At 37.6% G+C, this 20,079-nt stretch overlaps 1 protein-coding gene across 1 annotated transcript; it reads right to left on the reverse strand.

Annotated features, from left to right (window-relative positions):
• Positions 1–1,200: 1,200 nt before the first annotated feature.
• Positions 1,201–7,633, reverse strand: LOC131318554 (ankyrin repeat-containing protein ITN1-like). Its single transcript, XM_058348414.1, has 4 exons — positions 7,147–7,633; positions 5,439–5,704; positions 4,584–4,898; positions 1,201–2,182 (listed from the first exon to the last, which is right to left on the reverse strand). The coding sequence occupies exons 1-4, from the start codon at positions 7,481–7,483 to the stop codon at positions 1,574–1,576; spliced, it is 1,527 nt and encodes a 508-aa protein (XP_058204397.1). The 5' UTR covers positions 7,484–7,633; the 3' UTR covers positions 1,201–1,573.
• Between the last annotated feature and the right edge of the window lie 12,446 nt (positions 7,634–20,079).

Here is a 20,079-nt window from a genome sequence, read left to right on the forward strand (position 1 = left end):
TTTTCAAATTCACAATCCGTAGGTATTAGTTTGGTTCTTTGTTTGTTATAAAACCGAACCAATCCGAACCATACTCACCCCTAGTACTTCTCCTTCTAACCAAGTAATTAACTTTAGAGCAAATCACCAAGGACAAGACTGCAAGTTTACAAGAATTTAGTTATAGACCAACCAGGTACTAGAAGTTTAGTTTTTTCTTTTTTCCCCCTTTCTTTCACGTGTAAGTCTTGGGTCAATTTTTGTGTGGGTTTTTTGGCTGTCGGTTGGCGTCATGCCTTTCTTTAGGTCTATGATAACTTTTGCCAGTATGCCTTTAATTCTTTTAATCTTTGTAATCCTTTGTAAATATAAAAAAAATTGCTTAGAAAAAATAAAAAGTCTTGGTCAATTTTTTGTTTTACATGGAAGTCTTGGTCAATACTTTTATTACTTACTTTTAATCACGTTTAATTATTTTCGTTTATGTGCTTTGTTAGTCATGTTCACTTTCATGCATGAAAATTCCAGATATATGCGATTACAGGTGGAGTGGGTCTGCATGCCTTGAACCAATTATTTGTCCTTTTTTCTAGTTTTTCTCACACTTTCTTTGTTTTTTGGTTTTTTTTTTTTTTCAATTGGTTGATACTTTTATTCATTACTGCGATAAAGAAGTATTCACACGAGCTTCACGCTGAACCCAATTTGGAAATTCTCCGTTCCAAGTCAACGGAAGATCGATAGATATGGCATATTTGGCCGTGTGACATGGGCCGCCCTATTCCAATTACGAGAAACAAAATGAAAAATACAATCCAATAAACAACTAGCTAAAGAAATAGAATCACTAATGAGGATATCCAGACCAGATCGATTTAGTGGTACTTTCGCATTACTAACATCTTGAGAATCGCTTGAGCATCTCCCTCAATCATGAATCTCTGCCCATCTTCTGGAATAATACGTACTCTCCAACTCAGTTCGGAAACCCAATGCTTCCACCATTTCGGCTAACACATTCACGTCGAATTTTTTAGAAAAACAGTTATTCATTTTGAGAGAGGTATTGGAAAACTCAAAATTAATTAAGACCAAAAAAAAAGTAAGAATAATTGACAAAGGATTAAAAATCGAGTTTTGTTTACAGTTTGTTCAACTCGGCTTGTATTTTTACGCTTTTCTTCAATTCTATACGTTGAGCCCAATTTTTAATCCTAACTATTTCAACAACAAACCAAATACTCATTAATTAATAACCATACAACAAATACATGACACCCACAACCACACAGACAAATACACAAATTAAGAAGGATCTAGCTTCTTTCATACTATAACAGTACACACCACATAGGCTAGGGCAAACATAGGAATTGCACAAATACTACACACAGTCACATAATAAAAGGTCTCAGGCACACACATATTGCACTACTCTTTATTTAAGATTGGCGATGCAGTATTCTTTATTTAAGATTGGCGACCACATGCACTGGATCCGCTAGTCTGCAGCAATCATCGATATCCCGGCCCACAAGCTAGCACAAATCCTCGGCTTGGAATAGAATCCCGAAGTACAACAAAGACTATATATCTAGCAGATGTTTCCCACGCATTTATGGGTGCCGGCTAGATTATCCTTCTTATTATTGTTGGTAGTTCTTGGAGTTGGTTTGCAACATCCATAACATGCTTTAACGAGTCTTACCAACTTTTTCCCCAGCCATACCAAGAATTGGCATGAGTGAAGCGCCATAACAAAAAATGAGCACAGAGCCAGCCAACTCAACAACAGTGCATCCAGTGCATCCTCTGAAGTTGGTTCTGGGGATACTAAATTAATTGCTGTCACATACGCTGCACCCATGCATGTAATTGTGAGGTACACGGTGAATACCAACGACCATGTTATAAACTTGTTCTCCATTGGGAATCCAGTCATGGCCAGCATGATAGTGCTCAACGATGCTCCTAACACTACGGTGTTAAGAGCCAAGTAAGTATGATAAGAGCCATGTTTGTCCATGATGGCGTGTCCCGCTGTCTGCTCGTCATCCACAGTAGTACTATAGCCCAAGGAAGGAGAAGGGGCAAGCGAATCGTCTTTTTTTGTTTCTTGCCAAAGACCACCGGGCGGACTCAAAATAGATTGATAAGCCATGGTTGCCGTCAAGGTGGCTGCCGTTATTAAATGGCCACGTACCTGTTGGCATAGAACATGTATTTATATTACACTTATATTGGGTCATGAAAACTTGAAAAAGTGGATTTTGAGTTCCGACCCCATGCCTGTAACCGACTAATTTGGGTTCATTTTCACTCTTCGTTAATGGAGGATCCAATTAAAACCTGGGGCTAAATGCTGTATAGGAGACGGCTTAGCTGCAGTTTTGGAGCAAACTGTACGCTATGCAGTTCTGCATTTTCGGTGCCTTTTTCAGGTCTCACTCGATGATCAGAATCGTTCATATGATAGAGCTCAACGAGTACTTTGATAATACAAAAAATCATGTTCATCGAATTCCAATCAATATCCAATTGAAGCACTTCCCCCAATTGAAACATGTTTCTCTTTGAAAAAGTATCATATGAACGATTCCGATCATCCAGCAAGGCCCGAAAAACGTGCGGTGGTGGTTGCCGGTGTAGTTAGGGTTCTGTGGTTTGGTTAGGGTGGGCCGGCCCAGGTTTGGGCCGGATTTAGGCGTTTGGGCTTTTTTGATTTATTTGGGTTCTGGGTTATGCTGTATTGTCTTATTTTGTTATGACCCCTGGTAGACCTTTAGGTGTTTTGGGTAATGTATGCTCTTGTGCTGTATTTTCCAACTCTTTGTTGGATCCCCTCCCCCTTTCCCCGTGTTTTAATAAAATTTCATCTTTTGCCGATCAAAAAAAAAAAGGCCCGAAAAAGGCACTAAAAATGCAGAACTGCCAGGGGCCCTGGGCTAAAGCCCGAGGTGCGGTCACTTTAAGCCTCCGAAAGTTAACCCAAAACTATGCCTCATTTTCCAGACGAAAACTTATGTATGTATGTACGTACATAGGTAAGTAAGTAAGTTGTTCCTATTCTTGCAAATGAGGAGTTGAGCACTGATGGTCCGAGAGCGCTTTTAACGCTGCCCCTCCTGGGTTCGACTACCAGGAACTCATCTTTTGAGCAAACTATTTTTTTTTCTTTCTTATTTTCTGTAGTTAAATCTAGGTGGATGATGACAATTCTTGCATCAATTGTATTCTAAATTAGTTGTGCTTAAGTGATTGTAGATATTATTCAAAGAACATGATAAATGTTTTGATAAGTTTTTTTTGCCTTCATTTATTTCAATTTTATTTTCAACTTCTAATACTCCCTCCGTCCTTTTTTAAGTATGTAACTTTAATTTATTAAAAAGACATCATCATTATACCTTTTATATCAACTTTTTCCTCCACTTTCTCTACTTACCAATCATCATTACATTTTTACTCATTAATTTTTTAAAATAGAATCTACTTTAAGGAACAAAATAGACAATATACCAACTTTTACCCACTAACTTAACAAAATAGACACTTATTAAGAGACAGCCCAAAATATAATACTGGACTCTAAATAAAAAACGGAGGGAGTATCAAATTCACAAATAAAACACTTTTGACTATATATAAATCAAAATAATTAATTTTTACTTAACAAACTCTGATAGAAAAAGACTTAAAGTAAACAATTCTCTCATTGCTAAAAATAGCATTCTTATGGTTAAAGTTAATAACATGATTAGTTAAAGAAATGTAGTGTATGAGTGGTATTTCGTTATGTTTGATTTTTTTCTAATGGTATAAAATATTTTAAAATTTTGTTAATTTGAGTTAAATTACGAAACTAAAATACATGTTTAATATTTTTACCTTGTATTAACCACCCATATTGATTTTTTTATTTTTTTAGAAAACTAAGGCCTCAATTTTAAAAGTCGCTTTAAGCCGCCAAATTTTCAAGACCGACCCTGAGAACTCGCTCCAAAACTGCAGTTAAGCCATCTCCTTCAATATAAGACCCAAAGTTTCGTAAGGCCTCCTAGTTGTGTTGCTACTATCAAGAATGTGTCTTAAGCACAACACTGCTCATCATATATATACACCCGTTTGGGTCTGAAAAAGGATTGAAATCGTTCTATTTGTTCGTCTCATCGAGTTTTTCGTGCACATAAAAGACCGCACCAATAAAAAATCGGTAGTCACATGATTTAAACTTGTTTATCCTAAAGTTTATTAACAGAAATCATGCTAGTCGATTGTTAATTTTTGTGATAGTATTTTGGTCTTGCTTAAACTAATGTCTGAATTTTGTTGTACGCGACAAACTCGAACAGCCAAAAAAGAGAAACGATTCGAATCACTTTTTGAGCTTGGATGAAGGGCACAACAAGACGAATCTGGTGATTACTTCTTCGCTAACACTGAAGTATGCTTGAATCAGTGGGTAATAGTTTCATGAAAAGAGTGTGTAGCTGTCATTTGTAGCAATGCATGTGCATGAGTGTATCTGTATAAAACTGTGGAAACTCATCACAGAGAGAGAGAGAGAGAGAGAGAGAGAGAGAGTATGCACCATCCGAAAGTACCTCTTTGAGCCAGCCACGGTCGACCTTAAACCTAGTCCAAAACCAACAAATGCATCCCATAAATATTACTCCAGTTTTACCAAAGCAATGTTGATCAGTACGAGGAGGATTTTTGGGAGGTAACTCAAGGTTCGGTTTTGGCCCATCACAATTGAATCTATGCACACCAGCTTGCAACAAAAACTCCCGAATTTCCATGGTTTTTAGGTCTCTATTAGGACAGTGCTCCACAATATCTAAAGCTGTAGAACCACTCTGGTTCTTGTCATTGGCATGGTCTTTGACAATTTGTATCCCCAACAAATATTCTACGGTCTGCACATCCAAAGTGACATTAGTGTTCAAAATTAATGCCCACAAAATTAAGAGCAAGAATTAAAAGCAATTAAAGGTTGAGAAAAAAATTTGACTAAATTTTCCTTCCCAATTTTCTTTTTAATGAATTGGTATGCACCTTCAGACTTCTAGTTTTCACTTGATTACCATTGCGCCAAGTCTATGAAATTAATTTTTTTTTTCTTTTTTTGGGTCAGATATGTTAAAAAGGGATAAATGGATGAAAACTGTTGTACGCAAAATTTAGTGGTGCAATAAGAGTCAATTTCTCTAAAAGCTGTCAACTAAACTTTGACATATGTGAAATTATGTAATAGTGCGAGAGTACAGTCACGTGGAACTCCAAACCACTTCACAATCACATATTCTTGTGGTGTCTGTCACTAAGTTTATGGAATAATTGCTATTAACATAGTTGGCGGTCTCATCTTCTCGATGAGATTTTATCACTTTTTCGTTGTTAAAGAAAATCAGAAAAGGACAAAAAAACAGCAAACTCATGTATACACAAATACTTACATTCACTTGTTTGAGGGCTGCAGCAAGATGCAAGATGGTGTTGCCATCATCGTCTGCGGAATTGAGGAGATCAGATTCCATGTTCTTACTCTGCAGATATTCCACCAATGTCTTTAAAGCTTCCAGCCTGTTGTATTTGACAGAAAAGTGCAACACAGTCTCCCCTCTACCTAGTTTGTCATGAACTGAGCATGGTTTGGCCCCAAGCAGTTCCTGTATAACCTCTACTCGCCCTTTCATGACTGCCGAGTGAAGAGGGATTCTACCTGTTGGAATTCTTATTTTTCAGAAAACCCTTACTAAATACTTTTACACATTTTCCATGTTCGATTTCGAAAGTTTTTTTTTTTTTTTTGGCAGAGGTATGTATAGAGACTTTATATCCATCTCAAAATCAATTGGCAATGAGTGAAGAGGGTCCCAAATGTTATTAAGTGATCACTCATTCCACTCCCAAGCAATGTGGGATTCATTTCCTCAACATCCCCCCTCACGTGCAGCCGCGTTTGAGGTCTGTCACGTGTGGCCACTTTTGGGTCCTATCATCGTGCAGCCTTTTCGCTGGTCTGTCATCGCGGGGTGTGGATTGTGAATTTTATAAAATGTGGGGTGGAACGGGCCCCGCTCTGATACCATATAGAGACTTTATATCCATCTCAAAACCAATTGGCAATGAGTGAAAAAGTCCCAGATGTTATTAAGTGATCACCCATTCCACTCCCAAGCAATGTGGGATTCATTTCCTCAACAGTATGTTGGATGACAATGATTAGTAATTAGTTAGGTCACTATTAGGGTCCATCCCTTCGATTCCAAGACCAACACGATCTTGAGCTAACTGTGCGCCCTGGTCTTAACTATTTGAGCTCGATGACCTATTTGTTGTAATTAACTAATCGTTTGTCGTCTGCAATACCTGAATCTTTACACAATTAATTGCACTCGACGAATTTTCATTTCTTAAAACCGTTACATGATAGCCTCATTATCAATGGTACGAAGTCCAAAGAGGAGCACGTACTCCTCTGTTTTAACAACTCCCTTCTTTCTTTTTCTTCATTTCTTTATCCGTTTTTTATTTGTTATGGGCTATTGGGATCGTAATAGGCTGTATTGGGTTATTCGATCTAATGGATTGTTTTTTGGGCTAATATATTGGCGGGGTGTTTATTTAATTTTAAATTGGGTGTTCATTCATATTTGGACCAAGTGTTTTAACATATGGATGAACCTAAAGTTTTTACATATGTTATAAGAATTTTTTTTCAATTGTCATGTGACCATCTTGTGGGGATGACAACAGGGTGAGGCGAGTTTTGTCATACCCGACGCTACCTAGAAAAGCACACCACGGCCTCAAACTTGCCCCGAACCCTAACAGGGTAATGTATGGGTGACCCGTTCCTGCCCCTGTCGAGGAACTAGTTTACACAATCCACTCTGTCCCGCCCCATAAAAATTGAGAAACAAATTGCGTAAACTAAATACAAAATGGAAGGAATAAGTTATATAACAAGTGTTATTTTATAATAATATATGACACTAGAGGGAAGTTTCTATAAGTATCAGATTAGATTTTTTTTTTTTTTTGAGTTGCTACTCTCTGCTAGAATCTTAACGGGAGAAAGCAACGACTTCGTTTTGTTAGACAGAAAAAAGAGAAAAACTGCTATTACCAAACAGCTAGAGAGAAAAATAACATGAGTACCATCTTGATCCCGAGCGATGCAGACGTCAGGGTTCACCCGTAACAACTCCCGTACAATCTTAAAGTGGCCCTCAATGGAAGCCAAGTGGAGGGGTGTACACTGTCGCGAGTCCAACTCGGTGGCAAGTTTTGGTTTCCGAAGCAGAAGAGCTTTCGTGAACTCCAAATGACCGCACGATGCTGCTACGTGCAAGGGAGTGTCACTGGAGAAGCACTCGGCCGAGCTAACTCGGTTCAGAATGAGTTGATCTTTTACGAGCAGTACGTTTAATGTTTCGACACTCCCACTCACACAGGCTTCATAGAGCCTTTTCGCCTCTTCTTCTGTCTTGTTCATATCGATCGAAATAGTAAATATTTAACAGACTCTTTTTTTTTTTCCTCTAATAAGCAAAGACTAGAAATATTGGACTGACCACTCGAAACAACTGCAATGAAATCAAGACGGCATACCAGACCCTCTTATATAGGTAAAAGCCAACACAGCAATGCTAGGTACGTACCCAAACAACTTACCCAGAAAATACCCAAAAAGAGAAATCAAAAATTCATACACTCAAAAGATAGTCTGAACCCTTGATTTTTTTAATTTTGGAGTACCTTTTGAGTAAATTTTTTGGGTATCTAGCATTAATGAAGCCAACCACAAGAAACCATTGATAAAAGGTCGAGCATTTTTGTAACAATTATGCTACTACCACACACAATCACACAAGCTCTCTCACATCAAACGTGAGGCCCACCCGCGCTGCACACATACTGAGTGTGTAGGTCCTATATTTGATGTGAGAAAGTTTGCGTAATTGTGTGTGGTTTAGAAAATTATTGTTTCTGTAAACGAGATTCCAGTTGTCTACCACTACAAGGGGAGATAGGGCAAATATCAGTCCAGCAGAGGTGAACTCAATTATTCACCACTCTTGCTTAAGCAATAATTCTAGGGACACACCCACTCTCACACCCAAACACATATTCAAACTCACATGAGTGGCGGGCCCCATACACACACTAAAGTGTGTAGTGTGTGTGGAACCCACCACTCATGTGAGTGGTGGGTGTGTTTTTTGGTGTGAGAGTGGGTGTGTCTCTAACACCACAGTAGTCATTCAAGTCCAGGATATAAAAAGATAAAAGGGTGGTAGGGTTGCATAGATACTGTATTCCCACGGACGAAACAGAAAAAGGAGGCGAGGGCTGCTGGGGGATTTCGGACGCATGGAATACAGTAGAAACCGAGACCACGTGGGCTGCGTAGAAACCGACAGTCAACAAAGAACGGAGCTGCGGATCAAAAAACAAAACAAAGAACGGGGCTGCCGTCTGCCGAGACTTTTCTTCCGATAGTTTTCTTCGAGTTTGTTCCTTTCAAGTAATTTGAAGTTCTTATTTAATTATTCGTACTTCGGTAACTTATTTTAATTTTTAATTTTTATTTTTTATTTTTTATAAAAATTATTCGCGGGTATTTGATTAGTTAATATTTCTTATTTATTTTTTATCTTGTGCAATAGAAACATATTTCAAACCAAGATTTTTTATTTTCTTGCTTAATAATAAATGAAAAATTCTAAAATCAGCCCATTGGGCTGACGATAATAGGTGTGTGAATGTGTATTAAAGGATGTAAAAAGTGCACAGAAATACGTGTTTTTCTTGTCTTTTAGTGTGTTTATCGTCAGCCCAGTGGGCTAACAATAGCAAGACCGATAATAAATTAGTAGTCGTATAGGTAGGAGTGGTAAGAGTCGCGGAATGATTAGCCCTCCGTGTCCAAATCGGACGTGTTCTACTCCTATTTCGAAACAATAACGGAAAAACAATTTTAGGTTAATAAAGTACTTCCGTTAGAAGAACCCAGTCATTGTTGGAGCCCATGTGAACAGGAGAATGGGGGTCCAAAACTCATTCTTTGTTGTGTATGGGTAAACGGCAACCATAAAAATTCGCATCTTTCGGAGTAGCTTTTTCTCTCTAAAATCAAACGTTTTTAAGAACGCCGTACAGAGCAAATAAGTTCGGAACTGATTGCAAGTATTATGAACCCTACGACCGTACATCTTTTTAATTATTTGGAAAAAAACTAAACAATTCCTTAGGTTCAAATTATAACAACCCAAGTTTTTAATCAGCACTCATCATCGTATTTATGGATTCGACTCCAGTCTTACCGGATATTGTGCTACGTCGGTCTCCGCCTTATGCTTGGAACAACCAATTAATTTATGATTAAAAAATCGTCAAGCAGAAGCCCACACCCCATGTTTGTGGGGGTGTGTAAATAGGTGTCTATTTGAGCGCGGCTATAGCATTTTTGACATATTAAATGTCGTCATTTTTGTTTACATGTATCTTGCGTGCTTTAAACAGCTTCCGAAATGTGTCAACAGCAATGATAAAAACAAAAAACAGAAAAGTGGTTTTGATACTCTATAATTACTACGTACATTTTAAAATTTGCCTCTTGTTCTTCGAAAATTGTGCTACGTAATTTATTTTTAACGGACGCTCAAAGAAAAGCATTGGAGTGCGTTTATTGAAAGGTAGAATCCAAAAATTATTTCTCATATCATACCAAATGAAAAGAGACAAAACTAGTATTTTCCAAATGAAAAGAGACATATTACTGATGACGTATAGGTTCCATACGTGATTCAACAGACGAGATTGGTGGGATTCAGCATGACAGTGCAAGAGCCCATCCGTCTTTTGAGAGGTGATACACCCACCGAACACCCCATCCACCGCATAAGTACGAGGCCCACTCTGGGTCCGCACGAATGATCCGTACTGCTCAATAATTTTAAGAAAAAAATTGAGTGGACCTTCGCTGAAATAATCTCAATCCGATATGTGTATGTGCTCGTTTCAATCTTTCATTTGTGAACGGCTCGGATTATCTGATTTTTGAAAGTTTGGATCAAATACCAACACTTATCGGATTGAGACGATTTTCGTGGAGGCCCACTCGGTTTTTTTTTATAAATTATTGAGCGGCTAGGATCATCCGTTCCAGGCTAGGAGTGGACCCTGTTAGAACATGTGTGAACGTTGAGTCCCACATCGGATAAATAGAAAAAGAGTTGGACCTTAATATGGATGGCTCACCACTTACAAGACTTAGCCTTTTAAGTGGATATGGGTCATTCAGTGTATATTGGACCAAAGTAATGTGGTGGACTCTTTGTCGTTACTCCCATACAAATTGGGCCTTGAGCACGCAGTGGTGGGTCGATGTGTCGGATGAACTCCCAACAAATGGTATCAAAGCCGTTGGTTGACGATCTATGGGAAGACTCTTAGCGCACCATTGAAGGGGCTTGCACGGAGAACACTCATGGAGCGGTATAAAGTCCAAAGACGACTCCCGATGAAGCAATGTGGCTTGATGTTGGAGTGTTGTATTGGATGGCTCATTGTCGATGGAGTTGACTCGTCGAAGAGCACGGTGCTGTCGAATTAATGAGCACATTGGCTCTCAATGGAGTTCTCATGGGGGAGCATAGTGTTGGTGGCTAGGCACGTTGGCTTCCAATTGAGATGACTCTGAATCGATGGAGTGGGTGTAGAATAAGCCCAGTTCGAGAGATAGGGTTGAAAGTAGTAGATCAGAATAAGGGGGAGGTTGGATGCAGAGAGAGGTTAAGGCCCAATGTTCGGTTCACACAAGAGGGGAAAATTTGTTAGAACATGTGTGAACGTTGAGTCCCACATCGGATAAATAGAAAAAGAGTTGGACCTTAATATACAATTGGATGGCTCACAACTTACAAGGCTTAGCCTTTTAAGTGGATATGAGTCATTCAATGTATATTGGGCCCAAGTGATGTGGCGGACTCTTTGCCGTTACTCCCATACAAATTGGGCCTTGAGCACGCAGTGGCGGGTCGATGTATCGGATGAACTCCCAACAGACCCTACACGCGTGCAATGGTTGTGCGGTGGATGGTTGTTCTACTTTTTATCCAACGTCACTTCCACACCCCTTTCATGGAAAGTAACTACGCCCTTCAATTCTCGTCAAGAACACGAGTGCTTGATGCAGTGGTTAATACCCTTTTGGCTTGCTCCACCCACTTGCCACTTAGCGGTACATACCCCTTTCACAATTCTTTAGAAGTATGCTAGACATCTATAAATAAATAATAATAATAATAAAGTCAATTTTGTTTCTATGGCTAATGCTAAATGGTGACCCCTCTTTCTTCTTTCTCATCTAATTACATCCGAAATAGGATCGAACTCCATTATTTTTAAGAATGCACGTAAGGCGACGGATATAAGAGCTAAGGTGGATATTAAATTTAAAGGGGAAGAAGCTATAATTACCAATCAAACGAAGGAAAAAAAAAACGTATCCGTCAGATAAACCATTTTTGCTAAGAATGCTGAGTAGATCATTCTTATTAAAAGTACTATGAATTACATGAAATTTTGTGTTATTAAAAGTTTAGTTTTAAATAATCAATGTGAATGTATTCTTTTTTTTCTTTTTTGAGTAAATTAACTTGAAATAGAAAAACGCTAACCAAATATTGGAGGAGACTTGAACCTTGTTACTACATGACCAAATCAATTCAATCAGGCACTAGCCAGTTTCATTGGTTGCGTATGCTTTTCCTTCTTCTGGATTAGCACAACGTATTTGTCACAAAGTCTCGGTCATGATTTACGGAGTATTTAATTTTCCTTTCTTTTTTTTGGTGAACAAACGATATTATAGAAAATCAAACATAAATCGTTCTGGGTTATTTAACCCCTACAGCTTCATCAGCTAATTGTTGCAACATAAACATAAGAGGTTCGATTAAGGAAACATTAACTTCATTACATAAATCATTCTCGGGTATTTTCCTTTCTTTCACTGTAAGTCTTGGTCAATTTTTTTTTGTTTTTTTTGTTTTAGTACATAGAAGTCTTTGTCATTACTTTTAATCAGTTTTTGATAGCCTAATTACTTTTAATCTCGTTCACTTATTTTTCTTTATGTTTTCCCCGCCAGGTTTACTTTAATGCATGAAAATTCCCGATGTGATTATAGGTGGGTCTGCCATGAACCAATAATTGTATTTTTATTTGTCCTTTTTCCAATTTTTTTCTTACATTCATGTCGAATTTTTTAGAAATAAGTTAGTATTTATCTTGAGAGAGGTATCGAAAAACTAAAAATATATTAAGACCAAAAACTTAGAATAATTGTCTATAAATGGTTAAAAAATTGAGTTTTGTTTACAGTTTGTTCAACCCAATTTATATTTTTATGCTCTTTTCAATTCTAGCTACCCGTCGAGCCCAATTTTTAATCCTAACTATATAATTTGACAACAAACGAAAAAAAATCCACTAAACACAAAATATACAAACATCTGTAAGAATAATACTCAAAGTTACTCCATACATCTAATTGCCATAGTATTCATATTCTTTGAAATACTAATAAAAGTCATTCTATATGACGGGAATGTCTGGTTTTTTTCCCAAAAAAATTTATTTGGATTGCAAAAAAATTTGAAGCAAAAAAAAAAAAAAAATTTGTCATATGAGAAATGTTGCAAAAAAAAAAAAAAAACTCATCGATTGTAAATTTAGTTTAAACTCTTGTAACTTGTTACCCAAATTATGCAACCTAGAGGGGGGGTGAATAGGATTGCTAGTAATAATTACCAATAAAAATTTATCTCTAACAATATATGCAAACAATAAGTATGCAATCAAAATAGAGAGATAGAGAGATAGAACCCGTTTATAGTGGTTCGGTCCGGATTTGTCCACGGTCCGGCCCTACTCCACTTCTCCTCAAGCAATTACTTGAAGGTTAGACTAATCTTTAAAAGATTACAACTTGTAAGTCTTGCGGGTGCTTACAAGAACCGAATGCCTCTAGCTTTCCCGAGGAGCTAGCACAACCGCAAGAATTTTCTCCGAAAACTTCTCAAAAACAATAACACCCAAATTCCAACCTGAATTTGGTCTTCTAAGCTTTCAAGTGTTTGACTCAAACACTCACTTAGGAAATACAAGTATGTGAAGAAGGTATGAAAATTATCGCTCACGACTTGTACAAATTTTCTCTCAAGAATAATATGAAAGTGGAAGAACAATGAGAATTTTTGGCTTTGATCTTTTGAGAATTTGCTCTTGCAATAATATGGAATGTTGTAGCTTGTGTGTGTACTCATTAATGAGTTCTTGATGCCTTATATAGCCATCCATATGCTTCCTAGCCGTTGGAAACTAGCCGTTGGAACTAGCCGTTGGAAACTAGCCGTTGGAAACTAGCCGTTTGAAACTAGCCGTTGGAAACTAGCCGTTTGAAACTAGCCGTTGGAAACTAGCCGTTGGAAACTAGCCGTTTGAAACTAGCCGTTGGAAACTAGCCGTTTGAAAGAGTGGTCATCCGGGTGGTCGTCCGGTTGTCACAGCTTTCTGTTCAGACAGCCGGCTTGTCAGCCGGTTCGTCAACCTGTGGCTCACAATTTCATCTAAATAAACCGTTAAAGCATGTATTGAGCTCAATAAAGTCTTTGTAAATATAAATCATGAATCCAAGAGACTTTATGCTATATTTCAAGGTCACGAAAATATTTAATTCGGGAATCGACTTTTCGATAATTTTGTATTTGCCGAATAAAAATATCATTGAATTAATCATCAAAATAATTAATAGAGATGCATATAAATTTTCACAAATTATAATGCATACATTTTTCAACAATCTCCCCCTTTTTGATGATGACACAAAATGATAGTTTTTATTCAAGTAGGAGTTATGCCAATCTCCCCCTTAATACATGCACCAAAGCAGTTATCTACGATCAACGAGTAATAGCAATAATCATCAGATCATAGCAAGCAATTTTTTAAATTTGCCCAAAATGGCAAGATAGATCAATTAAAACTTGGCTTTTTCTCCCCCTGTGACATCATAAAAAAAAACTAAAAAGAGAAAAACAATAGGGCCATGGTTCCAGCACCATGCCGCTCTTGCCCTGTAGCACTCTATCTTCGTACATTGAGAGCTTGGCGTCCTTGATTTTCGTATTCTCGAATAATGGCTGCTACAACGGCAGCTACAATGCCAATCCAATACCACAGAGTATCCACATTTACATTCCACCCGAACCATGGTGGTATTCTCATTGTAAGTAACGCACACAGCAGAATGAAGATAAAGAGTTGCATCCAAATGGTTTGGATAAACAACCTGAACTCTGCTCGTTCGGCATCTCTTTCGTAAAACTCAAACGGTAACCCTTGCGGTATGTTTGCCATTGCTTGATGAGAGATTTAGGCCGAGAGAGAAGGAAAGATAGATAGATGAAGAGATAGAGAGAGTGTTGTTGAATTTATAGAGTATGAGATTGCCGAATTGTTTGAAATGCTGCGCCGAATTGTTTGAAATGCTGCGCCGAAGTGTTTGAAATGGTGCGCCGAATTGATTGAATTGCTGCGCCGAAAGAGAGATAATAGGGGATGCGGCACCGAATAGAGATAGGATAGGGGATGCGGCGCCGAATAGGACAAGAATAGGGGTGGCGCCGAAAAGAACAAGAATAGGGGAAGAAAATTGTGTTCGGGTGTTTATTGTTGTGTCCCCTTAATACATGCTCCCCCTAAAAGAGAGCTTTTTAAAGAATGCGAGGGGTATTACCGAGAATGATTATCCCTGCAAGCTTAGAGACAAGAAATTCATATCGGCGAAGTATATAAGAGACAATTTAAGCACTAAGCCATGAAGTTCATACAAACTAAGTGTAACAGACTTAATAAATCAGAGTTAGCAACGCAAAAGCTTGAATAAGTCTCAATCCTCACGGTTGTCCGGTTGGACATCCGCTTGGACATCCGACTGACTGTCACGACCCTGACCCGCCCCTTGAGGTCTTAATCATGACAAATGCCAGTGATTTCTAGCAGAGGGCTCCCAAAAGACAGATTTCCAAAACCCACGAAATTATCAGCATATAACAGATTTGTTCAAGACTCAAAATAAATGATCAAACTTGATTCTTGTACATCTAACCAACACTTAAACATGTAAAGAAGGTAGGAGATCCCTACCTCGAGGGTTAGAAGCAAGCCCGAACATGGAGGAAACCTCAAAGTGCTCCGATCATGATTCTTCTTCGATCAATAGGAAGATCTCGTCGCGTAGAACAACTTTAGTACTTGGGATTTTTCCGAAATCTCATTCTAAGGCGATGAAATCGAAGAGAGAAGTTTGGAGGAGAGGTGAGAAAGAGAGAGAGTCGGTCGAGGGAGTAGAGAGAGAGAAACGTGTGTGTGTCTGCCCGGAAAAGAAAAGAAATATATGTGGGGGAGAATTATCCCCTACACACACCTTCACTTATACACCCATGCATATTACACTTGCATCCCGAACTTCTAAATTCTAGCACATTCGACATCCGAACTCATTCTCCATTTTATATCACAACTCATGCCTTAATAAAACATAAAGAATTATGGAAATAAAATACGGGTCTCTACACTGACAAATGCAGGTTAAGTCCAGAAAACGTTTAAGAGGAGTAGCATTAAAGACCATAAAACTGATTTTCTGCATACCAAACACAGGAAAATGAATCATATGATAAAATGTTTGGAGGGTGATTTCTTTATCAAGATCATTTGTACTCTCCATCAAGTATGATATTTACGAATTCAATCAACTCAACATTGAATCCAAAAAAAAAACTTTTGACATCAAGAACACAAAACTTTTTCATAAATGATTAGACATGCCGAGTTCTCGTCGAATGAAACAAAATTGTTCTTCACCAAGGGGTTTTGTGAAAATGTCCGCCAATTGCTTGTCGGTACTAATAAAGTTAAGTTCAATATCCCCTTTTTGAACATGATCTCTTATAAAATGATGTCTAATCTCAATATGTTTTGTTCGAGAATGTTGAATCGGATTCTTGGTTAAGCTAATTGCACTAGTATTATCACATTTAATAGGAATATGATCATATTGCAAATTGAAATCCTCCATTTGTTGTTTGATCCACAATATTTGGGCACAACAACTTCCGGCCGCTACATATTCCGCCTCAGCGGTAGATAGAGCTACGGAATTTTGTTTCTTGCTATGCCAAGACACTAGAGAGTGCCCTAGAAATTGGCAAGTCCCACTTGTACTTTTACGATCAACTTTGAAACCTCCAAAATCCGCATCTGAATAACCAATTAAATCAAATGCAACTCCACGTGGATAAAACAATCCTAAGTCATGAGAACCGCCAACATATTTAAAGATACGTTTAATAGCTTTTAAATGCGATTCTTTAGGACATGATTGAAATCTAGCACACATGCAAACACTAAACATTATATCCGGTCTACTTGCAGTGAGATAAAGTAATGAGCCGATCATACCTCGATACATCTTTTCATTGACGGCCTTACCATTCTCATCTTTGTCTAGCTTAGTTGATGTGCTCATTGGTGTGCTCGTTGGCTTTGATCCTTCCATGCCAAACTTCTTAATAAGTTCTTTCGCATACTTGGCTTGGTTGATTAGGATCCCCTCATTAGTTTGCTTGATTTGAAGTCCGAGGAAGAAGTTAAGCTCCCCCATCATACTCATTTCAAATTTACCTTGCATACACTTAGCAAACTCTTTGCACATATTATCATTAGTGGCACCAAAGACAATATCATCAACATATATTTGAATAATGAGCATATCTTTACCTTTGGCTTTAATGAAAAGAGTAGTATCAATTTTTCCACGAGTAAAGCCATTGTCAAGCAAGAATGAACTAAGTCTATCATACCATGCACGTGGTGCTTGCTTCAAACCATATAAAGCTTTTGAGAGTTTAAAAACATGATCGGGGTATACATGATCTTCAAAGCCGGGAGGTTGTTTGACATAAACTTCTTCATTTATGAACCCATTCAAAAATGCACTTTTCACATCCATTTGATAAAGCTTGAAATTTTTGAAAGATGCAAAGGCAAGCAATATGCGAATAGCCTCTAATCTAGCTACCGGTGCAAAAGTTTCTTCAAAATCAATACCTTCTTCTTGATTATAACCTTGAGCAACAAGTCTAGCTTTATTCCTAACAATATTTCCGGATTCATCTAGCTTGTTACGAAAAACCCATTTAGTACCTATAATAGAGTGATCAAGAGGCTTAGGTACTAATGCCCAAACTTTATTCCTTTCAAATTGATTTAACTCATCTTGCATGGCCAAAATCCAATTTTCATCATCTTGAGCTTCTGGAAAGTTTTTAGGCTCAATTTGAGAAACAAAAGCTTGATTTTCACAAAAATTTCTATGAGACGAGCGAGTGGTTACCCCTTTCGAAACTTCTCCAAGAATCAAGTCCTTTGGATGGTTTTGCACGAATCTCCAATCCTTGGAAAGATCTTGGTTGTCTCCCATGGCATCTTGAGGTTGATTAATAACTTCATCTTCTTTGATTTGAGAGCTTTCTACTTGAGTATCACCATCAACTTTTTCTTGAATTGTCAAGTCATGAATCTTATGTGTAATCTCTAAGTCATCATTATCAACAACATCCTTAGTAGCACAAGGATTAGATTCATCAAAGGAAACGTGAATAGATTCTTCAACAAGATTAGTGCGCTTATTATAAATTCTATATGCTTTGCTAGTAAGAGAGTAACCAATAAAGATGCCTTCATCCGATTTTGAATCAAATTTACCCAAGTTATCTTTTCCATTGTTTAATACATAACATTTACAACCGAAGGCATGAAAGTAATTAATGTTGGGTATTCTACCATTCCAAAGCTCATAAGGAGTTTTCTTGAGGATAGGCCTAATTAAAACTCGATTCAAAATATAGCATGAGGTATTAACGGCTTCCGCCCAAAAATATTTTGGCAAAGAGTTTTCACAAAGCATAGTGCGGGCCATTTCTTCCAGAGTACGATTTTTTCTCTCTACTACTCCATTTTGTTGAGGAGTACGAGGTACGGAAAAGTTATGACCAATACCATGTTCATCACAAAACTTTTCATATAAAGAATTGTCAAGTTCTTTTCCATGATCCGTACGAATGTTAGAAATAACAAATCCTTTTTCATTTTGAACTCTTCTACAAAGTTTAGTGAAATTAGGATAAGCCTCATTCTTATGAGCTAGGAACATCACCCATGTATATCTAGAGAAATCATCAACAACAACAAGACAATAATAGTTTCCACAAAGACTTGGAGAGCGAGTTGGTCCAAACAAATCCATATGAAGTAATTGCAAAGGTCTAGTAGTTGAAACAACATTTTTGGACCTAAAAGAAATCTTGGTTTGTTTTCCTTGTTGGCAAGGACCACAAAGTCTATCTTTTTCAAATTTGATTTTAGGAAGACCTTTTACCAAATTTTTTCTAGAGAGTTTTGAAATAGCATCCATACTTGCATGTCCTAGGCGCCTATGCCAAAGCCAACTATTTTCACTCAAAGCGGAAAAACATTTTATATCACAATTACTTAAATCATTGAGATTAAAAACATATACATTTTCAAATCTTTGTCCAACGAAGAGTGTCTTGTTGCTTTTGTCATTTTCAATGATACATTTGGATTTTTCAAAGATAACACGATTTCCTCTATCACATAATTGACTTATGCTAAGAAGATTGTGTTTTAAACCATTAACAAGTAAAACATCTTCAATAATAGGAGAATTACCTATATCACCGATTCCTATGATTTTGCCTTTGTTGTTGTCTCCAAATGTGACATGTCCACCATCTTTAGGCGAAAGAGAATTGAAAGCCCTCTTGTCACCGGTCATGTGTCTTGAACATCCACTATCAAGGTACCAACTTCCTTCCTTGAGAGAACTTTTGAAGCATACCTACAATAGCACATCATTTCTTGACTTTTGGTACCCAAATCATCTTGGGTCCTTGAAGGTTAGCATTGATACGGTTCTTAGGAACCCAGACCTTTTTTGCATTAGAAGATGAGTATCCTTTCATAGGACAAGTAGGAGAAATATGACCAATTTTACCACAATAATGACATGTCAATTTAGAATGGCTAGAAGGAGGAACATCTTTTCCAAAAAGATTTTTGTGTTGAGTGGGATTATAACCAATTCCGGCCTTGTGAAAAGAAACCATTTGTTTTCCAAGAAGAATGTCTAAACTTTCTTTTCCATTAGTGAGTTTTGAAAGAGAATTAGTTAAATCATCAATTTGTTTTTCTAAAGATTCGTTTTTGGAAGTATCCTTCAAATACTCTTTTTCTTTTGCCAAAGAGGTTCTTAAACTTTCATTTTCTTCCTCCAAAATATCTTTCTCTTCAATTAAATCATCCATTTCTAGTGAGAGATCTTTAGCAACCTTTTTAAGAAATTTGTTTTTAGAAACAACCTTTTCAAATTCTACTTTCAACTCTTTATAGGCAATAAACAATTCATCAAAGGAATAGGATGAGTCGAGATCTACCTCGTTTTCTTCGATGGCCATGAAACACAAGTTAGCGACCTCTTGTTGCTCATCGTCCTCATTGGAGCTACTATCGTCACTATTGTCCCATGTGGCCATCATAGCTCTCCTTTTGTCCTTCTTTGAATATTTTTTGGCATATGGACATTCACTTTTGATGTGGCCGGGCTTCTTGCACTCGTAGCAAATGATTGGATCCTTTTTGCTACTTTCTTCTTTGCCTCCATCTTTTCTTGAAAATCCTCTACCTTTGCGAGATGCTCTATTTTTGAGGAGTTTCTTGAACGTTTTTGTGATGAGCGCCATTTCATCATCCTCACTTTCGTTGCTTGAATCCTCCTTGCTTTTTGATTTGCTTGTTGTACTTTTGAAGGCAAGATCCTTAACTTTCTTCTCTTTTTCACCCTTGAGGTTGTGATGCATTTCCTCCGTCATGAGAGATCCCATGAGCTTGTCCATCGTGTATGTTGAGAAATCTTTGGATTGTAGGATGATGGAGGTG

Source organism: Rhododendron vialii, chromosome 3a (assembly GCF_030253575.1).
Source record: "Rhododendron vialii isolate Sample 1 chromosome 3a, ASM3025357v1".
Lineage (NCBI taxonomy): Eukaryota > Viridiplantae > Streptophyta > Magnoliopsida > Ericales > Ericaceae > Rhododendron > Rhododendron vialii.

What these genes read in the sequence shown, in the direction of transcription:
- LOC131318554 (XM_058348414.1), bottom strand. Translation starts at nt 7,483, where the DNA reads ATGAACAAGACAGAAGAAGAGGCGAAAAGGCTCTATGAAGCCTGTGTG. An exon ending in CAGCCCTCAAACAAGTGAAT is followed by an intron (nt 4,899 to 5,438) that starts GTAAGTATTTGT and finishes TTGGATGTGCAG; the next exon opens with ACCGTAGAATATTTGTTGGG. An exon ending in ACCGTGGCTGGCTCAAAGAG is followed by an intron (nt 2,183 to 4,583) that starts GTACTTTCGGAT and finishes CTATGCCAACAG; the next exon opens with GTACGTGGCCATTTAATAAC.